Here is a 20,642-nt window from a genome sequence, read left to right as displayed (position 1 = left end):
TGCGTGCGTTTTGCGTGCGTTTTTTCATGCGTTCGTGCGTATTTGCGTGTGTTCGTGCGTTTTTGCGTGTGTTCGTGCGTTTTTGCGTGTGTTCGTGCGTTTAACGATTCTGAATTAATGAGAAAAATATTTAATAAAAAAAACAAAAAAACCTACTGTTTTTCTGAATTAACGAGATCAAATCTTAATTAAAAAAAAAAATCTTCTGTTTTTCTGAATTAACAAGATAAAATCTTTATTTAAAAAAATCTGCTGTTTTTCTGAATTAACAAGATAAAATTTTAATAAAAAAAAAATCTGCTGTTTTTCTGAGTTAACAAGATAATGTCCAGCAGATCAGGGCTTTCCGTCTGAACAACCGCAAAGTCTTGAGGTTTCTGTGCAAAGTCGACGAAACAATACCATCTATATAACTTAAAGACAAGATTATCTCCCAATGTTTCAAACCAAAAGCAAAATAAAACTGGATTAAACTTGGCAAGATGGATAAGACCTTGGAGAAGTTGGAAGCTCGGCTTGGCGGGAATTGATCACAAATTCGTCTGTTTGGAGTCGCCATTGATGAACCAGAGACTGAAGGCAGACGGAAAATTACTGAGTCTGTTCTTTGCAATATAATTGTTGATTCTATAATCTGACCTTGACAGGGCAGTTTTGGCCGATCGCTCTGGTCACAATCTCCCTGGAGGAATGTAAACAAGGGGACTCTGCCCCCACTAACCCTCCCCTCTCAGGAACATCTGTGGACCTGTTTCAGAACTGACCGAGCCGTCTGATAACATCAAGGACATTGGCTGAGAGCAGCTCTGAGTGAAGTTCACGGACTTACCGCTCACACACTTACTGATAACCACACCTCCCTCAACTCAACGCCTTCCTCGCCCCCCCCCCCCCTTATCAGCCCCCCCAACAGTCTCCGGGTTTCGAGCGCTACGAAGCCGCTACGATCACTTGGATGCACCGTGCCGTGTATTTCTGATTAATTAAAAACTACTTAAAATAGATTGTGTATTCCTCTTTCATATTTACATTATTGGTAACCGTTTTATAAAAGCAATATATCATTCAGACCGTGGTATACGCTCATTATATCACTGTGATATAATGAGCGTATACCACAGCCGGTCGAGATGACTTGCATTTTTTCCGTGCCATTTTGAGAGGATTTTTCCAACGCGAGTGCTAGCGCCGTATAGTACAATGGGCCCCGCCCCTGCAGGCCCCGCCCCCACCCCCACCTACAAGCCCCGCCCACCTAAGCCCCGCCCCTTACTTGAGGTAGAAGTCGATGATGACGTCGTTGAGAAACTGTCCGTCCCCCAGACAGACCAGGTCCTCCCTGGAGACGGAGATCCGGCCCTTACAGGGTTGGAGAGGGTACTGGATCAGCCTGGACCAGAACCAGAACCACAATCAGAACAGGAACCAGAACAAGGATTAGAACCAGAGGTTAGAACCAGAACAGAGGTTCCTGGTCCAGGACCAGGTCTTACCTGGTGGGCAGCTGTCCCTGCCCAGCGGGTTTCAGGCCGGATCGGGTCCTGAGGCCGAGACCGGGCCGACTGGACTCCTGCTGGACCAGAGGTCAGAGGTCACCACATACACACATAGACACATATATACATAGACATATATACATAGACGCCTCATGACATGCTGGAACGTAATCCAGCGTCGCCGCCATATTGGATGGGTCTCCTCACTCCAGCAGAATTAACTACATTGGAGTTACAGTTACAGTAACCCATCGGAGACTAGGGCTGGGCGATATATCGAGATTTTAATATATATCGATATATTTTCAAACGCGATATGGTACGAGACAATATCGTTTATATCGAATTAAAAAAAAAAAAAAAAAATTATATGATTTTGATAAAGCTTATTTTGTGACAAATTGACTTGAATGTTTTATTTGAGATTTGCACAAATGTTTTGTTATTTGCACAACTGTCAACCTCAGTGGAAAAGTCTGCCTGTTACTGTCTACATTGTATTAATTGCATTGTATTTTAATTTAATTGTTATGCAGGAAAGGGATATTTGTTTTATTTTATTCAAAAAGCATGTTTATTCTATATATGCAGGCAGTTTATTTTTATTTCATGTGTTTTATACATGTTGATATTGTGCAGACCTCTGTTAATAAAGGAACCTGTGTGACATTTGGCACGAGGCTTTGTATTAAAACTGACTGTTTTTTAAGGGTTTGATCAGAAAAAATTATGCTAACAGAGATGCTAACAGAGATGCTAACAGAGATGCTATGCTATAATGCTTTGGGGGAAACCCCAATTAAGGCACAGAAAAAATATCGATATATATTAGAGGTGGGTGCAACTCATCGATGTGTCGATGCATCGCAATGCGTCACGTGACGATTTGGAATCGATTAATTACATTTTTTTTTTAAGTTATCTTATCCAGATTCCAGACTGAATAAGCTGCTGAATCATTTCATTTTCAAGAATGCACATTTCTTATTGTTCACTTGAAATATGGCAGATATGTTTACACTAAGTTCATATCTAGTTTACTTGAATTAATGAACTCATTAAATCCAGGGCTTGACCGTTTTCAGTGTTTCCACCAATAGAGGGCGCTCTCATGCAAGTGCAGCTTTCCCTGGTCAAAGTTAAGGAAGTCAAAGAGACAATGTTTACATAGTCATAAAATAAAAAATACATGTCAAATGTTCCAAAAACCTTGTTATTTACTTAATGAGTGTTGTTAGAGGAACTGAGTTCATTGATTGTCTATTTATTTACAAATGTAGCCACAGATGAAGACAAAATCAATCTTGTTTGGAAAAAAGCATTAAAAATCACAATAATCCAAGAATCGTGGCCCCAATAATCGAATCGACAATCGTTAGAATCGAAGAATCGAAGCTCCAATAATGGAAATCGAATCGTGAGGTACCCTTGTTTGCACACCCCCATCGGAGACCCATCCAAGATGGCGGCCGCATCGGAGACAAGAAATCCAATCCATCCAAGAACGTTTGAAAGTTGGTTCTTACCGTGGATCGTCCCAGCAGCTTTAGCAGGTGCTGGTCCACCGGAGGGCCGAGGTTGTGGACCAGAACCAGCCCCTCGGCCCAGTCCAGCGGGGAGGCGGGGCCTCTGTGTGAGGGGGCGGGGCCTCCCCGGCCCAGCCGGTACTGGTCCATGTCCAGGATGGAGGCCAGAATCCCGGCCTGCATCTCCGGAAGCTGCTGCTGCAGAACCACCAGCAGGAGGACGCAGCTGGGACCTACAGGAAACAGGAAAAAGTTAAACACCAGAACCACCAGCAGGAGGCAGCAGGGACCTGCAGGAAACAGGAAACAGCAGTCGGTTCAAAATATAACACCTTAATTCACTGTATACATTTTGGTCCAAAACCGTACTTGGAGAATACATAAAATAAAAAAGGCCACTCTATTCTATCGAAAGCTTTTTCAGCATCCAGAGATATTGCTACCGCTAAATGCTGAAAAGTAGATGCTCTTGCCATAACGTGAAAGAGTCTCCTCATATTATTAGAAGAAAGACGGCCTCGAATGAAGCCGACCTGGTCTAAATGCACTAGTGATGCTATTACCTTCTCCAGACGCATTGCAAGAATGTTGGTGAACAACAGCTAGCTTTAGCCTGGTCGAGCTAGGAAACAACAGCTAGCTTTAGCCTTTAGTCGAGCTAGGAAACAACAGCTAGCTTTAGCCTGGTCAAGCTAGGAAACACCAGCTAGCTTTATCCTGGTCTTTAGTCGAGCTAGCATTTTGCTAACAAGCTAAGGTCACAAAAGTCCCACGTCACACCAGTGGGTGTGCAGCATGACCCCGCTCTGATGTGGAAAAAAAAATCCCCAAAAAAATAAAACACGCCCGAAAAAAAGGAGAAACATGAAAATGAAGGCGATATAATGGTATATAGAAAAGGATTCCCTTTTCTTATTATTCCGCACTCTTTTTTCGTCCGTTAATACGGCCCGAACCGCAACGTGCACCCATACATGTCAGACATCATTAGATGCGTCTCCATCCTGCGACAACACGCATTACTTTTCTCAGTCAAAGGTGTTACCGTGGCAACGCTAGTTGCCAAAAAGCAAAATTGCGATATTTAACTTTGAATTTAAATAATATTTACATTTAATTTTGGACGCTTGTTGCTAGGCAACGGTTTATCGTACAGACATCATTACAACATTGACAAACCCGGGACGTGTTGTACTACAACATATTTTAGTCTCATCATGCTAGTTATTACGCTTTTTGAGATATTTAACTATTCTAGTTTCCAAGCTAACGGAACTTTGGACGCTTGTTGCTCGGCAACGCGATATCGTAGAGGCTTTGATCCAAAGTTAAAAGACTCGGGACGATGTGGACTACAACATACTGAGGTCTCATTAGGCTGTTGTTTACAACTTTACAGATATTGAAGCCACCTCTTATACAGGACTGTCTCAGAAAATTTGAATATTGTGATTTTCTGTAATGCAATTAAAAAAACAAAAATATCATCCATTCTGGATTCATTACAAATCAACTGAAATATTGCAAGCCTTTTATTATTTTAATATTAATGATTATGGCAGAAAACTCAAAAAATTAATCTTAAACTGTAAACTATAATTTAATTCTATTCACCAACGATATTGCATTATATATCTAATTATCGTTATCGTCCCATGTTCGTTGACGGCAATATTTAGTCAGAATTTTTGAGCTAACTAGCTGAGTGTGGGGTATCTGTGATGATGTCACTGCGGTGTTAGCATTGTGTTAGCCTTACCGGCGGCGGCGGGATCCAACATGGCCGCCAGCTCCCGGTGCAGCAGGTTAGCTTGAGCGTCCGACACCCAGAGGAAGAGCAGCGAGGGGGCGGGGCCTGTCCGGCCCTGCAGCAGAGTCCCGCCCCCGGCCACGCCCCCGTCCCAGACGCCGTAGCCCCGGAGCTCCGACGCTACGATGGAAACCTCTCCGTCCTCGCCGTCCTCCGAGCCTGACGGACATGTAGCATGTTAGCTGCTCCGCGGAGCTTCAGAGACGATAAACGTCCCCACCAGACCTCAATTAATTAATTAAGCTAATATTTAGTTTTAGAGCTATAAACGTGTGACCTGGACTGGTGGGAATGATAGCATCAACGTTATTCTTACCTTTCAGGGGGAGGGTGATGCCGCTGTCGGAGATCTGAACACAGCAAACACATATTAGCTAACGGTTCAGTGCATATACACACACACACACAGTGTGTGTGTATATATATATATATATATATATATATATATATAAATTATTGTATATATAAAAATGATATAACAATGTAAGGGGGGGGGAATTTGATAAGCTTCTCTTCCTTCAGCTGTTTATTTATTTCGGTCATTTCCAAATTAAGAATTCTTATACAAAAGAAGAAAAAAGAAAAGAAAACAACAAATAAAACATGAAGTTAATGCTAAAAATGAATTAGACCAGATTATTCAGTCTCAGGGACACCAAGGATGGAGGTTCACTAACTTTTTACTCCTAAATCCTGATAAAACAGAAGTTATTATTGTTTATTTGTATTATTTCAAACTGAAGTGGAAACATTAAAACTTTCTCACCATCAAGGGTCCGTTAGCTTCTGTTTTCATCAGTCCGGCGTGGACTGAAGAGAAGGGAATCTGCAGGAAGGAGGAGTTCAGGTCTGACACAACCTGAGAGACAACGAGGAGGGACAAGGTTAACCCATAACCCAGTACAGAACCACCAATCGATCAATCAGTTTAGTCTTATTTTAGTCATAAAATGTCCAGGACCATTTTAGTCTGGTTTTTATTCGTTGACGATACTGCATTATATATTTAATAATCGTCACATGACCAGCATTTTTGTCTAGTTTTCCTCATAATTCCACCATCATGTATACACTCATTCAGAAAAATAAAAATAAAATAAAAGTAAATTAAATAAATTAAAACAAATTAAAATAAGAAAAATAAGAAAATAAAACAAATTTAAAAACAGTTATAAAAACTATTTAAAAAATAAAAAGAAATGAAATAAAACAAATAAAATAAGGTAAAAACAATACATAAAAAAATAATTTAAATTAAATAAAAAAAGAAAAAGAAAAAAAATAACAAAAGTAAATTAAATAAATTAAAACAAATTAAAATAAGAAAAATAAAATAAAACAAATTTAAAAAAATGAATAAAAACTATTTAAAAAATAAAAAGAAATGAAATAAAACAAATAAAATAAAGTAAAAACAATTCATACAAAAAGTAATTTAAATTAAATAAAAAAGAAAAAGAAAAGAAAAAAAAGAAAAGTAAATTAAATAAATTAAAACAAATTAAAATAAGAAAAATAATCAAATAAAACAAATTTAAAAAAATGAATAAAAACTATTTAAAAAATAAAAATAAATGAAATAAAACAAATAAAATAAAGTAAAAACAATACATACAAAAAATAATTTAAATTAAAAAAGAAAAAGAAAGGAAAAAAAAGAAAAGAAAAGTAAATTAAATAAATTAAAACAAATTAAAATAAGAAAAATAATGAAATAAAACTAATTTTAAAAAATGAATAAAAACTATTTAAAAAAATGAAATAAAACAAATAAAATAAAAACAATACATACAAAAATAATTTAAATTAAATAAAAAAGAAAAAGAAAAGAAAAAAGAAAAAAAGAAAGAAATTATAAAAAAAAAAAAAATGATAACTCATTCTGCTTTAAATTAATTCTGGTCTTTCTGCGCTGCTTGTTCCGTCGCCCGTCTGGTGATAAAGGTTGGTTGATATTTAGTCATAATTCAGTCAGAAAGTAACGTTAGGTGCTGTAACACTGCAGGGGTTTAGAAAACCCTGACTGGACTGAACTCTGTCATAAACCTTCAGATCTGAGTTTTAGTCCCAGATCCATGAATATGTGGTAAACTGTGTCTGTAGTTCCAGAAACCGGTTCTCTGGAATGTTCCTGTTCTCACATCTGCTCTTATAAACTCTGTTTCTCTCATATAAACCGTGTTTTTCTCATATAAACTCTGTTTCTCTCATATAAACTCTGTTATTCTCATATAAGCCATGTTTTTCTGAGGGTTTAATCAGATTCAGATGGAGATGTTTCCCTGTAGCTGATGCAGCATTTCACACTCATTTCCCCCACGACGTTTGTTTTTCTCCTCAGGAGGAAAAACCAGCAGACAGCAGCTTCACGGAGAGATGCTGCCCCCTGGTGGAGGACAGGAGAACTGCAGGCAGGATCCTTACAGTTAATACTGGAACTGGAAAAACCAGCAGAGAGCAGGTTCATGGAGAGGTGCTGCCCCCTGGTGGAAGACAGGGGAACTACAGGGAAATATGTGTTAATAGGAACTAGAGAACCAGCAGACGCTCCAGCTTCGTTCAGACTTGAATAATCATGAAGGGATGTGAAGAAAAACCTTAAATATAAAACCTAAACCCGCTTGGTGATGAGGTTATAAAGGAGGTGAGGGTTTCCTGTCGTCATGGTTACAGATGAAAACATGCAGGACCAACTCTGTTCCTGCAGCGCAGGGAAGATAACTACTTTAAAAAAATATTTTTTCCGATTCTAAATTGATTCTCATATTAATTCCTAAAAATCGATTCCTATGTCTAAAGATCGATTTTTTTTTTCATCATTACAACTTTTGATATTTTTCTGTTTTTGCCCAAAAAAGGAATGTTTTGTTGGACACCAGAAAAACTGGTGTCATGTTTTTTACTTTAAATATGCTTAAAGGTATGAAAACATGAAGGTTTTCAGTTATAATTGCATAAATTGTCTATATTTCTTTACTTTATATACTGTCTAGGGGTTACATTTGCATAAAATGCTAAAAAACTATTCTCAAAATTTAAAAATTCTTGAAATTGTACTTCAACATTAATGAAGGAAAAAAAATAAGTTTTGTGTCGTGAAATGTCCTTCATTCTCAAAACAGTTATATCAGCTCTGCACCTGTTGTTTATTGTAACCGTGAGAGAGGCGCTTGGTTCACACGGGAAGCTCAGACCCGTGTGGGCCAGGCCTTAGCGTGAGAACTGGCAGGCGGGGGTTGAAGGGGCAACCCCTTCCATGAGAAAGGTATAAAGACGCGAGAGCCGGAAGTCCGGATTCAGAGTCTGCTGTGGGTCTAGTGCACGACGCCCAGCGCGGTTTTCTTGGCCTACTCTGTATCAGGACTGTCCCGGCTCTCCATACCCGTGTCGAGGTAAGAGTATGAGGCCTTGAACCTTTGTAATTGTGTGTGCGTAATATTGCTCTGCCATTTGCGGGGGATAACTTGACACCTTGTCCTAGCAAAAGAGTAATTGTGTGTGTGTCTTCTATGCAGATGCTTGCTTTTCTTGCTGGTAATAAAGATCCATATATCATTATAGCAAAAGCGAGGTGTGTGTGTGATTCATTTTGGTACAGCCGACCCCTCCTAGAACTTTAAAGTGAGATTTCTCCCAAAACAATTAATCTCGACATCTCAACTTTTTTCTCGACATTTTGACTTTTTTCTCGACATTTGAACTTTTTTCTTGAAGTGCACAATGAAAAACAATCTCCCTCTAAAATATTATGTGTATTTTCCTCCCGTCTGGCCCTGATTCTGGCCCCGATTCTCTTCTGTAAAAACCAGGTGATTTCAGGATGTCCAGGGTTTTTCCTGGAGCTGAAACTGCAGAGGTCTGAATTCTGGTCCCTGAACCTGTGATGCTAATGTGATGCTAACGTGATGCTAACGTGATGCTAACGTGGGCTTCCTGCAGGATGATGGACAGATCTGGATCTGAATCTTTGTGCATCACATTCATGAGTTTCAGACTGATTCATGTTTAATTTCCAAACCTTCATCTTCTCAGGTGAACTCTGGACCCCGGTCCGAGACTTCTTCTGGTCTTCATCTATGATCTGCTCTTCCTCCTCCTCCTCTTCTTCACTGGACAGAACAACTGGAGAGAGAACAGTCAGTGCGTTTACATGGGAAGTTTAATTCCTCTTTAATTCAGAATTAAAATTAAATCTGATTTAAAATGAGTAGAAATCACTGTGTAAACACCTAATTCTGAATGAAAATGGCCATTCTGAATTAAACCTAATTCTGAAACAAGTGGCTGGTTTATTCTGATTTTAAATCCAAATAGAATAATTCCGTGATCATGTATACACTCAAAGAAAATTAAAAAAAATAAATTAATACAATAAATTAATAAAAAAAATTAAAAAAACAAAAAACAAATACAAAAATAAATAAATACAATAAATAAAAAAAATTAAATAAAAAGTTAAATTAATAAAATTTAAAAAATAAATTAAAAATGTTTTAAAAATAAATTTAGAAAAAAAAAGAATAATTAAATAAGAAATTAAAATAATATAAAAAAAATAAATAAAAAAAATAATTAATTAAAAATAAATAAAAAATGTTCCACTTTAAATTAATTCCGGGTTCTGGTTCTTACTGGGTTCACTGGTTCTGGGTTTCTTGTGGGGCAGGTTTAATCCTCCAGTCCTCCCTCCTCTCCTCCTCCCTCCTCCTCCTCTCTGGGTCTCCATCCTTTCCTCCTCCAGATCCTCCGGAGGGCTCAGGCTCCTCCTGCTGGTTCTGAGGGACGGGAGGGTCTTCATGGAAGAAGAGGAGGAGGATGAAGAGGACTGGAGGACGTCTGAGGTCCTGGTTCTGGAGGGACAGACCGTCTCGTCCTCCCTCGTCTCCTCCAGACCAGAACTGGACCACGTCTTCCCCAGAGGTTTATCTGAGCTGATCTGGAACACACAGGAACAAACAAGAGGATGAACGTTTGTTGTGGACACGTCAGGGATTTATTCTGAAAAACTCATTCATTAATTTTCATTCACTTCTTCTTCTACTTCAATTTTATTTGAGAGGGATCATGTGCAATTAAAAACATAAATGTAAACATTTGATGCACCAGAGTTAGCCTTAGGCTAATTTGCATCTGCTGAAACTGAAAAAAAACAAACAAAAAGTAAATAAATACAATAAATAAAAAATTAAAAAATTAAAAAAAATTAAAATTAAAAAAAAAAATTAAGAAAAATTTAAAAAAACAAAAAAATAAAAACTGCTTTTCTAAAGAAATTGTAACAAATTCTATTTTTTCATCAATTTTCTATTTTTTTTCTTCTAATTTCTTATTTGACCTTTTTTACTTTCCTTTTGTTCACAAAAGACTTAATTTGGAAATAATTACATTTAGTTATTTTTTTTATTATGAAAAACATTTTATTTTGAAAACATCTGCATGTTATTTTAAAAGGATGATTTAAAAAGAAATGTACAGAAGCGTATTTCATTCACTTGAGAAAAAAGAAATCTGCTGTTTTTCTGAATTAACAAGTTAATTATCTCAGAATTTCGAGAAAAGTTTTAATTTAATTTAATTTTTTTTCTCAAGTGAATGCAATACGCTTCTGTAGAAATGCTTTCATTTTGAAAAAATAAACCGTTTTTGTCCGATGCTGGAGTTTTATTTTGAAAGGCTGCGTTACCTTCCTGTCGGTGGAGTCTTTCTTCTCTGACACTGAAGAATTCCCAGCATGCCCCGGGGCCCTCAGCACCGACAGAGAGTCCAGGGAGTCCAGTGAGTCCACGGAGATGGTTCTGCTCGGAGACTTCACACCTGCAGAGATCAGTGACATCATCATCATCACCTGGTCATGTGACTGCTACCATGTCCCAGCATGCACCTGTCCACAGTTTATCTGCGTAATATTACGAGAATAAAGTAGTTATATTACGACTTTATTCTGGTAATATTACGACTTTATTCTCGTAATATTACGACTTTATTCTCGCAATATTACGACTTTATTCTCGTAATATTACGACTTTATTCTCGTAATATTACAACTTTATTCTCGCAATATTACAACTTTATTCTCGTAATATTACGATTTTATTCTAGTAATATTCCCAGAATGCACCTGTGTGTCCCAGCATGCACCTGTCCAGCCGTCTCACCTGAACTGTTCTTGTGTGTATCAGACGGAGGCAGCAGCCGGTCTGACGCTCTCTTAGGACGCCACCTGGTGGAGAGACGGAGAAACAGCCGTAAAATCAAATAACTGAAACACATCTTTAAAGAGAGGATTAAAATACGACTATCTGTGTTTCACAACAGCTATTTTGTGGTATTTTATAACTTTGTTGTTAGTTTTGTTTTTGTATTTTTTTTTATTAAGTTTATTGGAAAGTGTTTTGTTTTGTTTTTTTAAATTGCATAATTTGTGATTTTTTTTCCTTAATTATGTTTATTGGAAAGTTTTTTTTAATTGCGTAATTTGTAATTTTTTTATTATGTTTATTGGAAAGTGTTTTGTTTTGTTTTTTTTAAATTGCGTAATTTTTATTTTTTTTTTTTTTTTTTAATTACGTTTATTTGAAAGTAGTTTTTTTTTTATTATGTTTATTGGAAAGTGTTTTTATTTAATTGCATAATTTGTCTTTTTTTATTATTACATTAATTGAGATTAGATTTCTTAGGAAAAAGGGACAGATAAAATCAGCTCAGTCTTCTTTCTGTTTCAATTCATTCAAGGAAAGAGATTTGTTGTAATTATAATGAACTGTTTTGTTTTTCTTTTATGAATGAAATATATAATAAAATGTAAATGTAAAAGAAATCAGAGAAGATCTAGTAAAAGACCAGAAAAGACACAAAAACACACATTTACACACATTCTCTATCCGGGCGACGAACCGAGACACTTTCCTTTATCTATACATCATTGATTTTTAGAGTCTGCATTACTTTATACTTTTAAATGTTTTTATATGATCATTTTTATCTTGTACTCTTATTTGTTGATATGTTTATCTTTTTATTTTTCATTTCATACATTCAAAAGAACAATTAAAGCCTGTATGTTAATATAACGAAAAATGTTGAGTTTGATTGACATCCCCCTAGGCGGTGGTAATTTTATTTTAATGTTATTTTTATTTTATTTTATTTTAAGTTGTTTTTATTCACTTAGTTGATGTTTTTTTAATTATTATTTTTAATTTATGTTATTTGTGAAAGGGGCAGATCAGATAAGATTTTTCTTCTTTCTGCTCCCTTTAATTCACAAGTTAGGAACATTTGTATTTGTATTGAATTGTTTTGTTTTTTGAATGAAATAAAGAATAAAATGAAAAAAAAAAAAAATTGCCCACAGTGCAGTATTTTTACCTTTGATTTTATCCGATCTTAGTAGTTCTGTGGAGGAATTTGGAAGTGAATTTAGTCAGGGTTATGTTTTATATCACTGCACTTAAATATATGTGTTTTATGTTTTATTTGCTGTTATTTGTTTCTCTATTTCTCATTGTTCTTAACATGTTTGTACTGTTACTGTGAAGAACTTTCAGCTGCAATTTTCGTATGAAAGGTGCTATAGAAATAAAGTTTATTATTATTATTAAACTCACCCGTTTGCTGACGACTCGTTTCTCTCCCTGGACTGTGACGGAGACTCGTTAATTCCCAGCACGGCCTTGACGACCGTCCTGAACGGCAGATAGGAGGCGCTGGAGAGAAGAACAGACACAGATCAGATACAGTAGTGTTGTTGTTAGTCTGTTTCAGTTCTAGTTCTAGTGTAGTCTTTAGTCCAGCTGTCATTCTAGTTTTATTAGTTTTAGTCTCGTTCAGGAGAGTTTAGCTAAAACTCACCTACCTGAGTCTGTTAGAGGACGATCCCCAGCCATTCCCAGCATGCACCTTGGTGGCTCCTCCTCTGCTGGAAGAATCCCCGTAACCCTGTTGGACCAGAGGACACGGAGGGTCAGGAACTGGAACTATAACACCTTAAAACCTTAAAACCTGTATCACGAACAGATTAAACGTTTATTACTTTTTTCCTTTTTATCTAAATCCAAAAGATGTACAAGTTCCACCTTAAACAGAAGAAAAACTATAATGTTTTAAACCCCTGATGGGGTTTAAAACTCCTCCAGACAGTTTGTGGGCGTGTCCAGCTCCAGACGGCAGCCCCTGATAAGACGTTAGCGCGGCCGTTATCAACGTGACTGTTGCTGATAACAGTTCAGTTTCCATCATCCCCAGACAAACTTCAGTCCTACTGCCACTGCTACTGGATTAATGCTACCACTGTTAGCCCCAGGCTAGCTGCAGAGCGTTTTGCGTGCGTTTTTTCGTGCGTTCGTGCGTTTTTGTGCCTGCGTTCGTGCATTTTTGTGTGCGTTTTTTCGTGCGTTCGTGAGTTTTTTTGTGCGTTCGTTTTGTGTGCGTTTTTTTGTGCGTTTTTGCGTGTGTTTTGCGTGCGTTTTTGCGTGTGTTTTGCGTGCGTTTTGCGTGCGTTTTGCGTGCGTTTTGCGTGCGTTTTTGCGTGCGTTTGTGCATTTTTGCGTGCGTTCGTGCATTTTTGCGTGCGTGCGTTCGTTTTGCGTGCGTGCGTTCGTTTTGCGTGCGTTTTGCGTGGGTTTGTGCGTTTGCGTGTGTTTTGCGTGCGTTTTTTCGTGCGTTTTGCGTACGTTTGTGCGTTTTTTCGTCCGTCCATGTGTTTTTGCGTGCGTGCGTTCGTTTTGCGTGCGTTTTGCGTGCGTGCGTTCGTTTTGCGTGCGTGCGTTCGTTTTGCGTTCGTTTTGCGTGCGTGCGTTCGTTTTGCGTGCGTGCGTTCGTTTTGCGTTCGTTTTGCGTGCGTGCGTTCGTTTTGCATGCGTTCGTGCGTTTGCGTGTGTTTTGCGTGCGTTTTTTCGTGCGTTTGTGCGTTTTGCGTGCGTTTTGCGTGCGTTTTGCGTGCGTTTTGCGTGCGTTTGTGCATTTTTGCGTGCGTTTTGCGTGCGTTTTTGCGTGCGTTTGTGCATTTTTGCGTGCGTTCGTGCATTTTTGCGTGCGTGCGTTCGTTTTGCGTGCGTGCGTTCGTTTTGCATGCGTTCGTGCGTTTGCGTGTGTTTTGCGTGCGTTTTGCGTGCGTTTTGCGTGCGTTTTGCGTGCGTTTTGCGTGCGTTTTGCGTGCGTTTTGCGTGCGTTTGTGCATTTTTGCGTGCGTTTGTGCATTTTTGCGTGCGTTTGTGCATTTTTGCGTGCGTTTGTGCATTTTTGCGTGCGTTTGTGCATTTTTGCGTGCGTTTGTGCATTTTTGCGTGCGTTCGTGCATTTTTGCGTGCGTTCGTGCATTTTTGCGTGCGTGCGTTCGTTTTGCGTGCGTTTTGCGTGGGTTCGTGCGTTTGCGTGTGTTTTGCGTGCGTTTTTTCGTGCGTTTTGCGTACGTTTGTGCGTTTTTTCGTCCGTCCATGCGTTTTTTGCGTGCGTGTGTTCGTTTTGCGTGTGTTTTGCGTGCGTGCGTTCGTTTTGCGTGCGTGCGTTCGTTTTGCGTTCGTTTTGCGTGCGTGCGTTCGTTTTGCGTGCGTGCGTTCGTTTTGCGTTCGTTTTGCGTGCGTGCGTTCGTTTTGCATGCGTTCGTGCGTTTGCGTGTGTTTTGCGTGCGATTTTTCGTGCGTTTGTGCGTTTTGCGTACGTTTGTGCGTTTTTGCGTGCGTGCGTTCGTTTTGCGTGCGTTCGTTTTGCGTGCGTTTTTTTGTGCGTTTCTGCGTGCGTGCGTTTTGCGTGCGTTTTGCGTGCGTTTTGCGTGCGTTTTTGCAATCACGCAATTTAGAATCAGGAGTGTTAATGCGAGGAGACGTCTAAGGCATTCGGGACCCGGTTTTCCACCCTCTGGTCTACCAGAGCATTAACATCAACAACACGACTTTAGGTGGACCAACCTACATTTAAATTAAAGTTAAACCACCTTAAAAACACATCAACGGTGCAGCTTAAGAAAAAAAGAAAAACACACCTTTGAACGAAGACAGTCGTTACACATTAATGGCGTTTTTAAACTGAAACTCTCACCTTTACCTGGGGGGTGGAGCTCTGTAGGCGGGACAGTGGTGATGAGTGCAGGTGGGCGGAGTCTCGGTCTCCTGGAGTTTTCTTGGGGATTTTATACGGAAACGTCATCCTGAAACATCAGATCAAACTTTAGTCAGAAACATGCAACACCTGAAGTCCGTGATTCATGATCAGAGCAGAGCAGACTAAAACCGTCAGAACTTTGTATCATGGTTTTAATTTCATTGCTTCTGTCGTCGTCTCTTATTCTGAAACATGTCCAACTGCTGCTGACGTCCCGCTGCATTAATGTCACTATCTTTCCTGAAACGGCACTGCCAGTCTCACTCACGTATCACTCTCTATAACCGGACTGTAACAATGGAATTGTTTATGTTCTTCTTCTCTGTTTTATTGGCGGATCACAACCAACTTTAAGGAGCATACCGCCACCTACTGTACAAGAGTGTGTAGCATCATTTCATTTAGCCTGTTTTTTAAATTCTATTTGATTGTTTATGTTGTTTCACACGCACATGCTCAGTTCAGGTGAAGCACTGCACATGCTCAGTTCAGGTGAAGCACTGCACATGCTCAGTTCAGGTGAAGCACTGCACATGCTCAGTTCAGGTGAAGCACTGCACATGCTCAGTTCAGGTGAAGCACTGCACATGCTCAGTTCAGGTGAAGCACTGCACATGCTCAGTTCAGGTGAAGCACTGCACATGCTCAGTTCAGGTGAAGCACTGCACATGCTCAGTTCAGGTGAAGCCCCGCACATGCTCAGTTCAGGTTTATCCCCGCACATGCTCAGTTGATGTTCCTGCGATGAGACTAAAGCGCGGAGGAAAGACTGGGCAGCGGAGTTTTGTTTAAAATTGAACTTCTGTTGCAAATAAAACCTGTCTTCCAATTCAATGCATTTTTAGCCTAGTTATTTAGTTACACACACACACACACACACACACACACACACACACACACACACACACACACACACACACACACACACACACACACACACACACACACACACACACACACACACACACACACACACACACACACACACACACACACACACACACACACACACACACACACACACACACACACGCACGCACGCACACGCACACGCACACGCACACGCACACACACACACACACGTAACTCGATGTTGTCTTTTGTTGTTTGTACTGTATGTTAATAAAAAATTAAAATTAAAAAAATTAAAAACAAAATATTTAATTGAGTTTAACTTTGAAGATGACAAAAAATAAAAATTAAAAAATAACAAGGAATTATTACAAATGTCCAACGTCCTAAGTCCAGCAGCACCACGTGACCTGCAGCTGCTCCCTGATTGGTCCACAGGTTCACAGGTGTTAATTAATTGGAGCATCATAGTTTTATTGATCTAAATTCTGCTTTTTATGAAATAAAATAAACTTTTCTCCTTTTCTTTTGACTGATAAAAGGAAAAAACAGATATTTATGTGAGTTCAGCCTGATATCGTCAAGCGTTTTTGCAGTTTTATTCACCAGCGGTAAAAGTGTTAATTTCTCTGCTCGTGTTTCTGGTTCCCGGAACCTTCCCGGCGGTTCCCGGGTACCAGCAGCAGCTAGTAGCATCTTTATAATTATATGCAAACTAAAAAAAAAAAAGGAGACGAGGATCAAAAGTTAATTTTCTTTCTTTGGTTTATCACCATTTGCTCAGGAATCTGAACACTCACAACTTTTCAGAGATATTGTTGATTTAATTGGATAGTTTCACCTCCAAAATCCCTGGAAGTTAACAGGTTAATAAAATGGTTAATAATAATAATGATAAATACTTTAACAACTTGAACTTTTTGTTATTTGACCTCTTTTCTTATCATTTTATCTGTTATTTATTAAGGTTAAGCAGATGCAAGTTGGTGGAGGAGCCTGATCATTATCACTACTGTTGGTTAGAAGTCTTTCTGATGTCATAGCAAAGAATATAAAAAAAAAAAAAATGAAAAATTATATTATCTAATGCCAAAAGTGGTGGTTTGGAAGTTATGAAAATTTAAGTGTTAAATACTACATTTAAAAGGGAAATATTCAACCATGTGATTAAACGAAAACAAAAGCAATAACAACCTTTTAGAGCACTATTTTATAAGTTATGGGAGATTTAAAGCAGTTTATTTTCTAAACTCCTGGACATAATATCTATTATCTTTGTGTCTGTGAAGCGTCTTTGAGATCTATTAAAAGCGCTTTATAAATAAAATTATTATTATTATTATTATTATTATTATTATTATTAACGACTCCTGCAGCAGCAGCCTCACCTGGTGTTCAGGTGAATTAGAGCTGGTTCAGAACCAGAAACAAGTTTATTAACCAGTAGTTTAACACACAAGGAATTATTACAAATGTCCAACGTCCTAAGTTCAACCAGCAGTCACGTGACCTGCAGCTGCTCCCTGATTGGTCCACAGGTTCACAGGTGTTATAATTGAAGCAGTAGTGTTATTATTCATCTATATTCTGCTTTTTATGAAGTAAAATAAACTTTTCTCTTTTTATTTTGAGTAATAGTAATAAAAAACAGATATTTATGAGAGTCAAGCCTGATATATTCAAGGTTTATTGCAGTTTATTCATCAAAACCAGCGGTAAAAGTGTTCATTTCTCTGCTGGTTTCAGCAGAACTGAACCAGATACGGTAAAGTTTAATGTAGGTTAATGTAGGTTTGTTGTGTTATTTTATTTCTTTATGTCTTGTTTTTAACTGCATAAGCCCCTGCTCGCCCCTCATTGCAATAATATATATTACCAATTCTAATTCTAATAATGATCATTGGCATTATCATGATATATTGTTTTATAGTGTATTATTATATTATGTTATGAGATCTCATGGGATGTTTTATTATAGTATTATTATATTGTTATATATTATGGTATGGTGAAATCATTTTGTTATATGTTATAATATTATAGTTATATTAGGATATTATATTATTATAGTATTACATATATTACTTTATATCACTCTATATGATAATTATCTACTTATTTATTTATTTATTTTTCAAATTAATATTCTTAATTTATGTATTTACTTTCATTATATTATTTACACACACACACACACACCTAGATACACATCATTGTAACCCGATGTTGTCTTTTGTACTGTACTGTAAAAAATAAAAAAATTAAAAATAAAAAAATAAAATTAAGTTTAACTTTGAAGATGACAAAAAAATAAAAGAAAACATTTTTAAAAAAAAATAAAATAAAAAATTAAGTTTAACTTTGAAGATGACAAAAAAATAAAAGAAAACATTTTTTTTTTAAATTAAAAAATAAAATTAAGTTTAACTTTGAAGATGACACAAAAAACAAAAGAAAAAGAAAAAAAAATTAAATTAAAAAATAAAATTAAGTTTAACTTTGAAGATGACAAAAAAAAAAGAAAAAATTAAAAAAATTAAAATTAAAAAATAAAATTAAGTTTAACTTTGAAGATGACACAAAAGTTTAAAAAAAAATTAAAAAAAATAAAATTAAGTTTAACTTTGAAGATGACAGAAAAATAAAATAAAAATAAAAAAAAATTAAAATTAAAAAATAAAATTAAGTTTAACTTTGAAGATGACAAAAAACAAAAGAAAAAATTAAAAAAATAAATTTAAAAATAAAATTAAGTTTAACTTTGAAGATAACACAAAAATAAAAAAAATAAAATAAAAAAATAAAATAAAAAAATAAAATTAAGTTTAACTTTGAAGATGACACAAAAATAAAATAAAAAAATGTAAAAAAATTTAAATTAAAAAATAAAATTAAGTTTAACTTTGAAGATGACACAAAAATAAAATAAAAAAATTTAAAAAAATTTAAATTAAAAAATAAAATTAAGTTTAACTTTGAAGATGACAAAAAAACAACACAAGGAATAAGAAAATATTTACAGCGTCCTAAGTCCAGCAGCACCACGTGACCTGCAGCTGGTCTCTGATTGGTCCACAGGTTCACAGGTGTTAATTAATTGGAGCATCGTAGTTTTATTGATCTAAAATCTGCTTTTAATGAAGAAAAATAAACTTTTATCCTTTTATTTTGACTGATATTAATATAAAACACATATTTATGTGATTTAAGCCTCATATATTCAAGGGTTTTAGCGGTTTATTCACCAAACCAGCGGTAAAATGTTAATTCTCTGCTGTTTCTGGTTCTTTAGTTCCCGGAACCTTCCTGGTTCTGTACCGGTTCTGTACCTGAGGTTCTGGAGGTTCCTGAGGTCCGGTCCATGTAGCTGCACCGGGTTAAATCCAGGTAAATCCAGGTAAATCCAGGTAAAACCAGGTAAAAACCTTCACCAGAACTGAACCGGCTCCTCCATGGAACAACACACGGTGACGTCACCGACGTCGCTCTGCGTCATGACGTCACTCCGCTCTTCTTCTGCTGCGGGTTTGGTGGTTTCAGGGAGAAGTGGCGACACCTGCTGATGGAGAGGCCAGAATAAAAAACCAGAATAAAGTCATAATAATGTGAGAATAAAGTTGTAATATTATGAGAATAAAATAATGACTTTATTCTCCTAATATTACGACTTTATTCTCCTAATATTACGACTTTATTCTCCTAATATTACGACTTTATTCTCATAATATTACGACTTTATTCTCGTAATATTACAACTTTATTCTCATAAATTACGACTTTATTCTCATAAATTACGACTTTATTCTAATAATATTATGACTTTATTCTCCTAATTTTACAACTTTATTCTCATAAATTACGACTTTATTCTCGTAATATTACGACTTTATTCTCGTAATATTACAACTTTATTCTCGTAATATTACGACTTTATTCTCGTAATATTATGACTTTATTCTCATAATATTAAGACTTTATTCTCGTAATGTTACGACTTTATTCTCGTAATATTACGACTTTATTCTCGTAATATTACGACTTTATTCTATTACGACTTTATTCTCGTAATATTACGACTTTATTCTCGTAATATTACGACTTTATTCTATTACAACTTTATTCTCGTAATATTACGACTTTATTCTCGTAATATTATGACTTTATTCTCGTAATGTTACGACTTTATTCTCGTAATATTACGACTTTATTCTCCTAATATTACGACTTTATTCTATTACGACTTTATTCTCGTAATATTACGACTTTATTCTCCTAATATTACGACTTTATTCTCGTAATATTACGACTTTATTCTCGTAATATTACGACTTTATTCTCGTAATATTACGACTTTATTCTCGTAATATTACGACTTTATTCTATTACGACTTTATTCTCGTAATATTACGACTTTATTCTATTACGACTTTATTCTCGTAATATTACGACTTTATTCTCGTAATATTACGACTTTATTCTCGTAATATTACGACTTTATTCTATTACGACTTTATTCTCCTAATATTACGACTTTATTCTCGTAATATTACGACTTTATTCTCCTAATATTACGACTTTATTCTCGTAATATTACGACTTTATTCTATTACGACTTTATTCTCGTAATATTACGACTTTATTCTCCTAATATTACGACTTTATTCTCGTAATATTACGACTTTATTCTCGTAAAATTACGACTTAATTCTCATAATATTACGACTTTATTCTAGTAATATTACGGCTTTATTCTTGTAATATTACGACTTAATTCTCATAATATTACGACTTAATTCTCATAATATTACGACTTTATTCTAGTAATATTACGACTTTATTCTAGTAATATTACGACTTTAT

General features: G+C 36.4%; 1 protein-coding gene across 1 annotated transcript in view; it reads right to left on the bottom strand.

Moving 5' to 3' along the window:
- Nucleotides 1–19,249, bottom strand: part of LOC133425120 (sentrin-specific protease 7-like) — a 61,866-nt gene extending 42,617 nt beyond the window's left edge. The window contains exons 1-14 of the mRNA XM_061715801.1: nucleotides 19,112–19,249; nucleotides 14,868–14,976; nucleotides 12,688–12,770; nucleotides 12,440–12,538; nucleotides 10,988–11,052; nucleotides 10,516–10,646; nucleotides 9,465–9,768; nucleotides 8,851–8,954; nucleotides 5,599–5,691; nucleotides 5,149–5,182; nucleotides 4,782–4,991; nucleotides 3,023–3,255; nucleotides 1,494–1,573; nucleotides 1,274–1,390 (exon numbers count right to left, since the gene is read on the bottom strand). Coding sequence (XP_061571785.1) covers nucleotides 1,274–1,390; nucleotides 1,494–1,573; nucleotides 3,023–3,255; nucleotides 4,782–4,991; nucleotides 5,149–5,182; nucleotides 5,599–5,691; nucleotides 8,851–8,954; nucleotides 9,465–9,768; nucleotides 10,516–10,646; nucleotides 10,988–11,052; nucleotides 12,440–12,538; nucleotides 12,688–12,770; nucleotides 14,868–14,975 — 1,661 coding nt within the window. The 5' untranslated portion in view covers nucleotide 14,976; nucleotides 19,112–19,249. The remainder of the gene's footprint in view (nucleotides 1–1,273; nucleotides 1,391–1,493; nucleotides 1,574–3,022; nucleotides 3,256–4,781; nucleotides 4,992–5,148; nucleotides 5,183–5,598; nucleotides 5,692–8,850; nucleotides 8,955–9,464; nucleotides 9,769–10,515; nucleotides 10,647–10,987; nucleotides 11,053–12,439; nucleotides 12,539–12,687; nucleotides 12,771–14,867; nucleotides 14,977–19,111) is intronic.
- Between the last annotated feature and the right edge of the window lie 1,393 nt (nucleotides 19,250–20,642).

Source organism: Cololabis saira, chromosome 24 (assembly GCF_033807715.1).
Source record: "Cololabis saira isolate AMF1-May2022 chromosome 24, fColSai1.1, whole genome shotgun sequence".
Lineage (NCBI taxonomy): Eukaryota > Metazoa > Chordata > Actinopteri > Beloniformes > Belonidae > Cololabis > Cololabis saira.
Note: the sequence above shows the minus strand (reverse complement) of the source record. Positions and strands in the feature narration are given on the sequence as shown.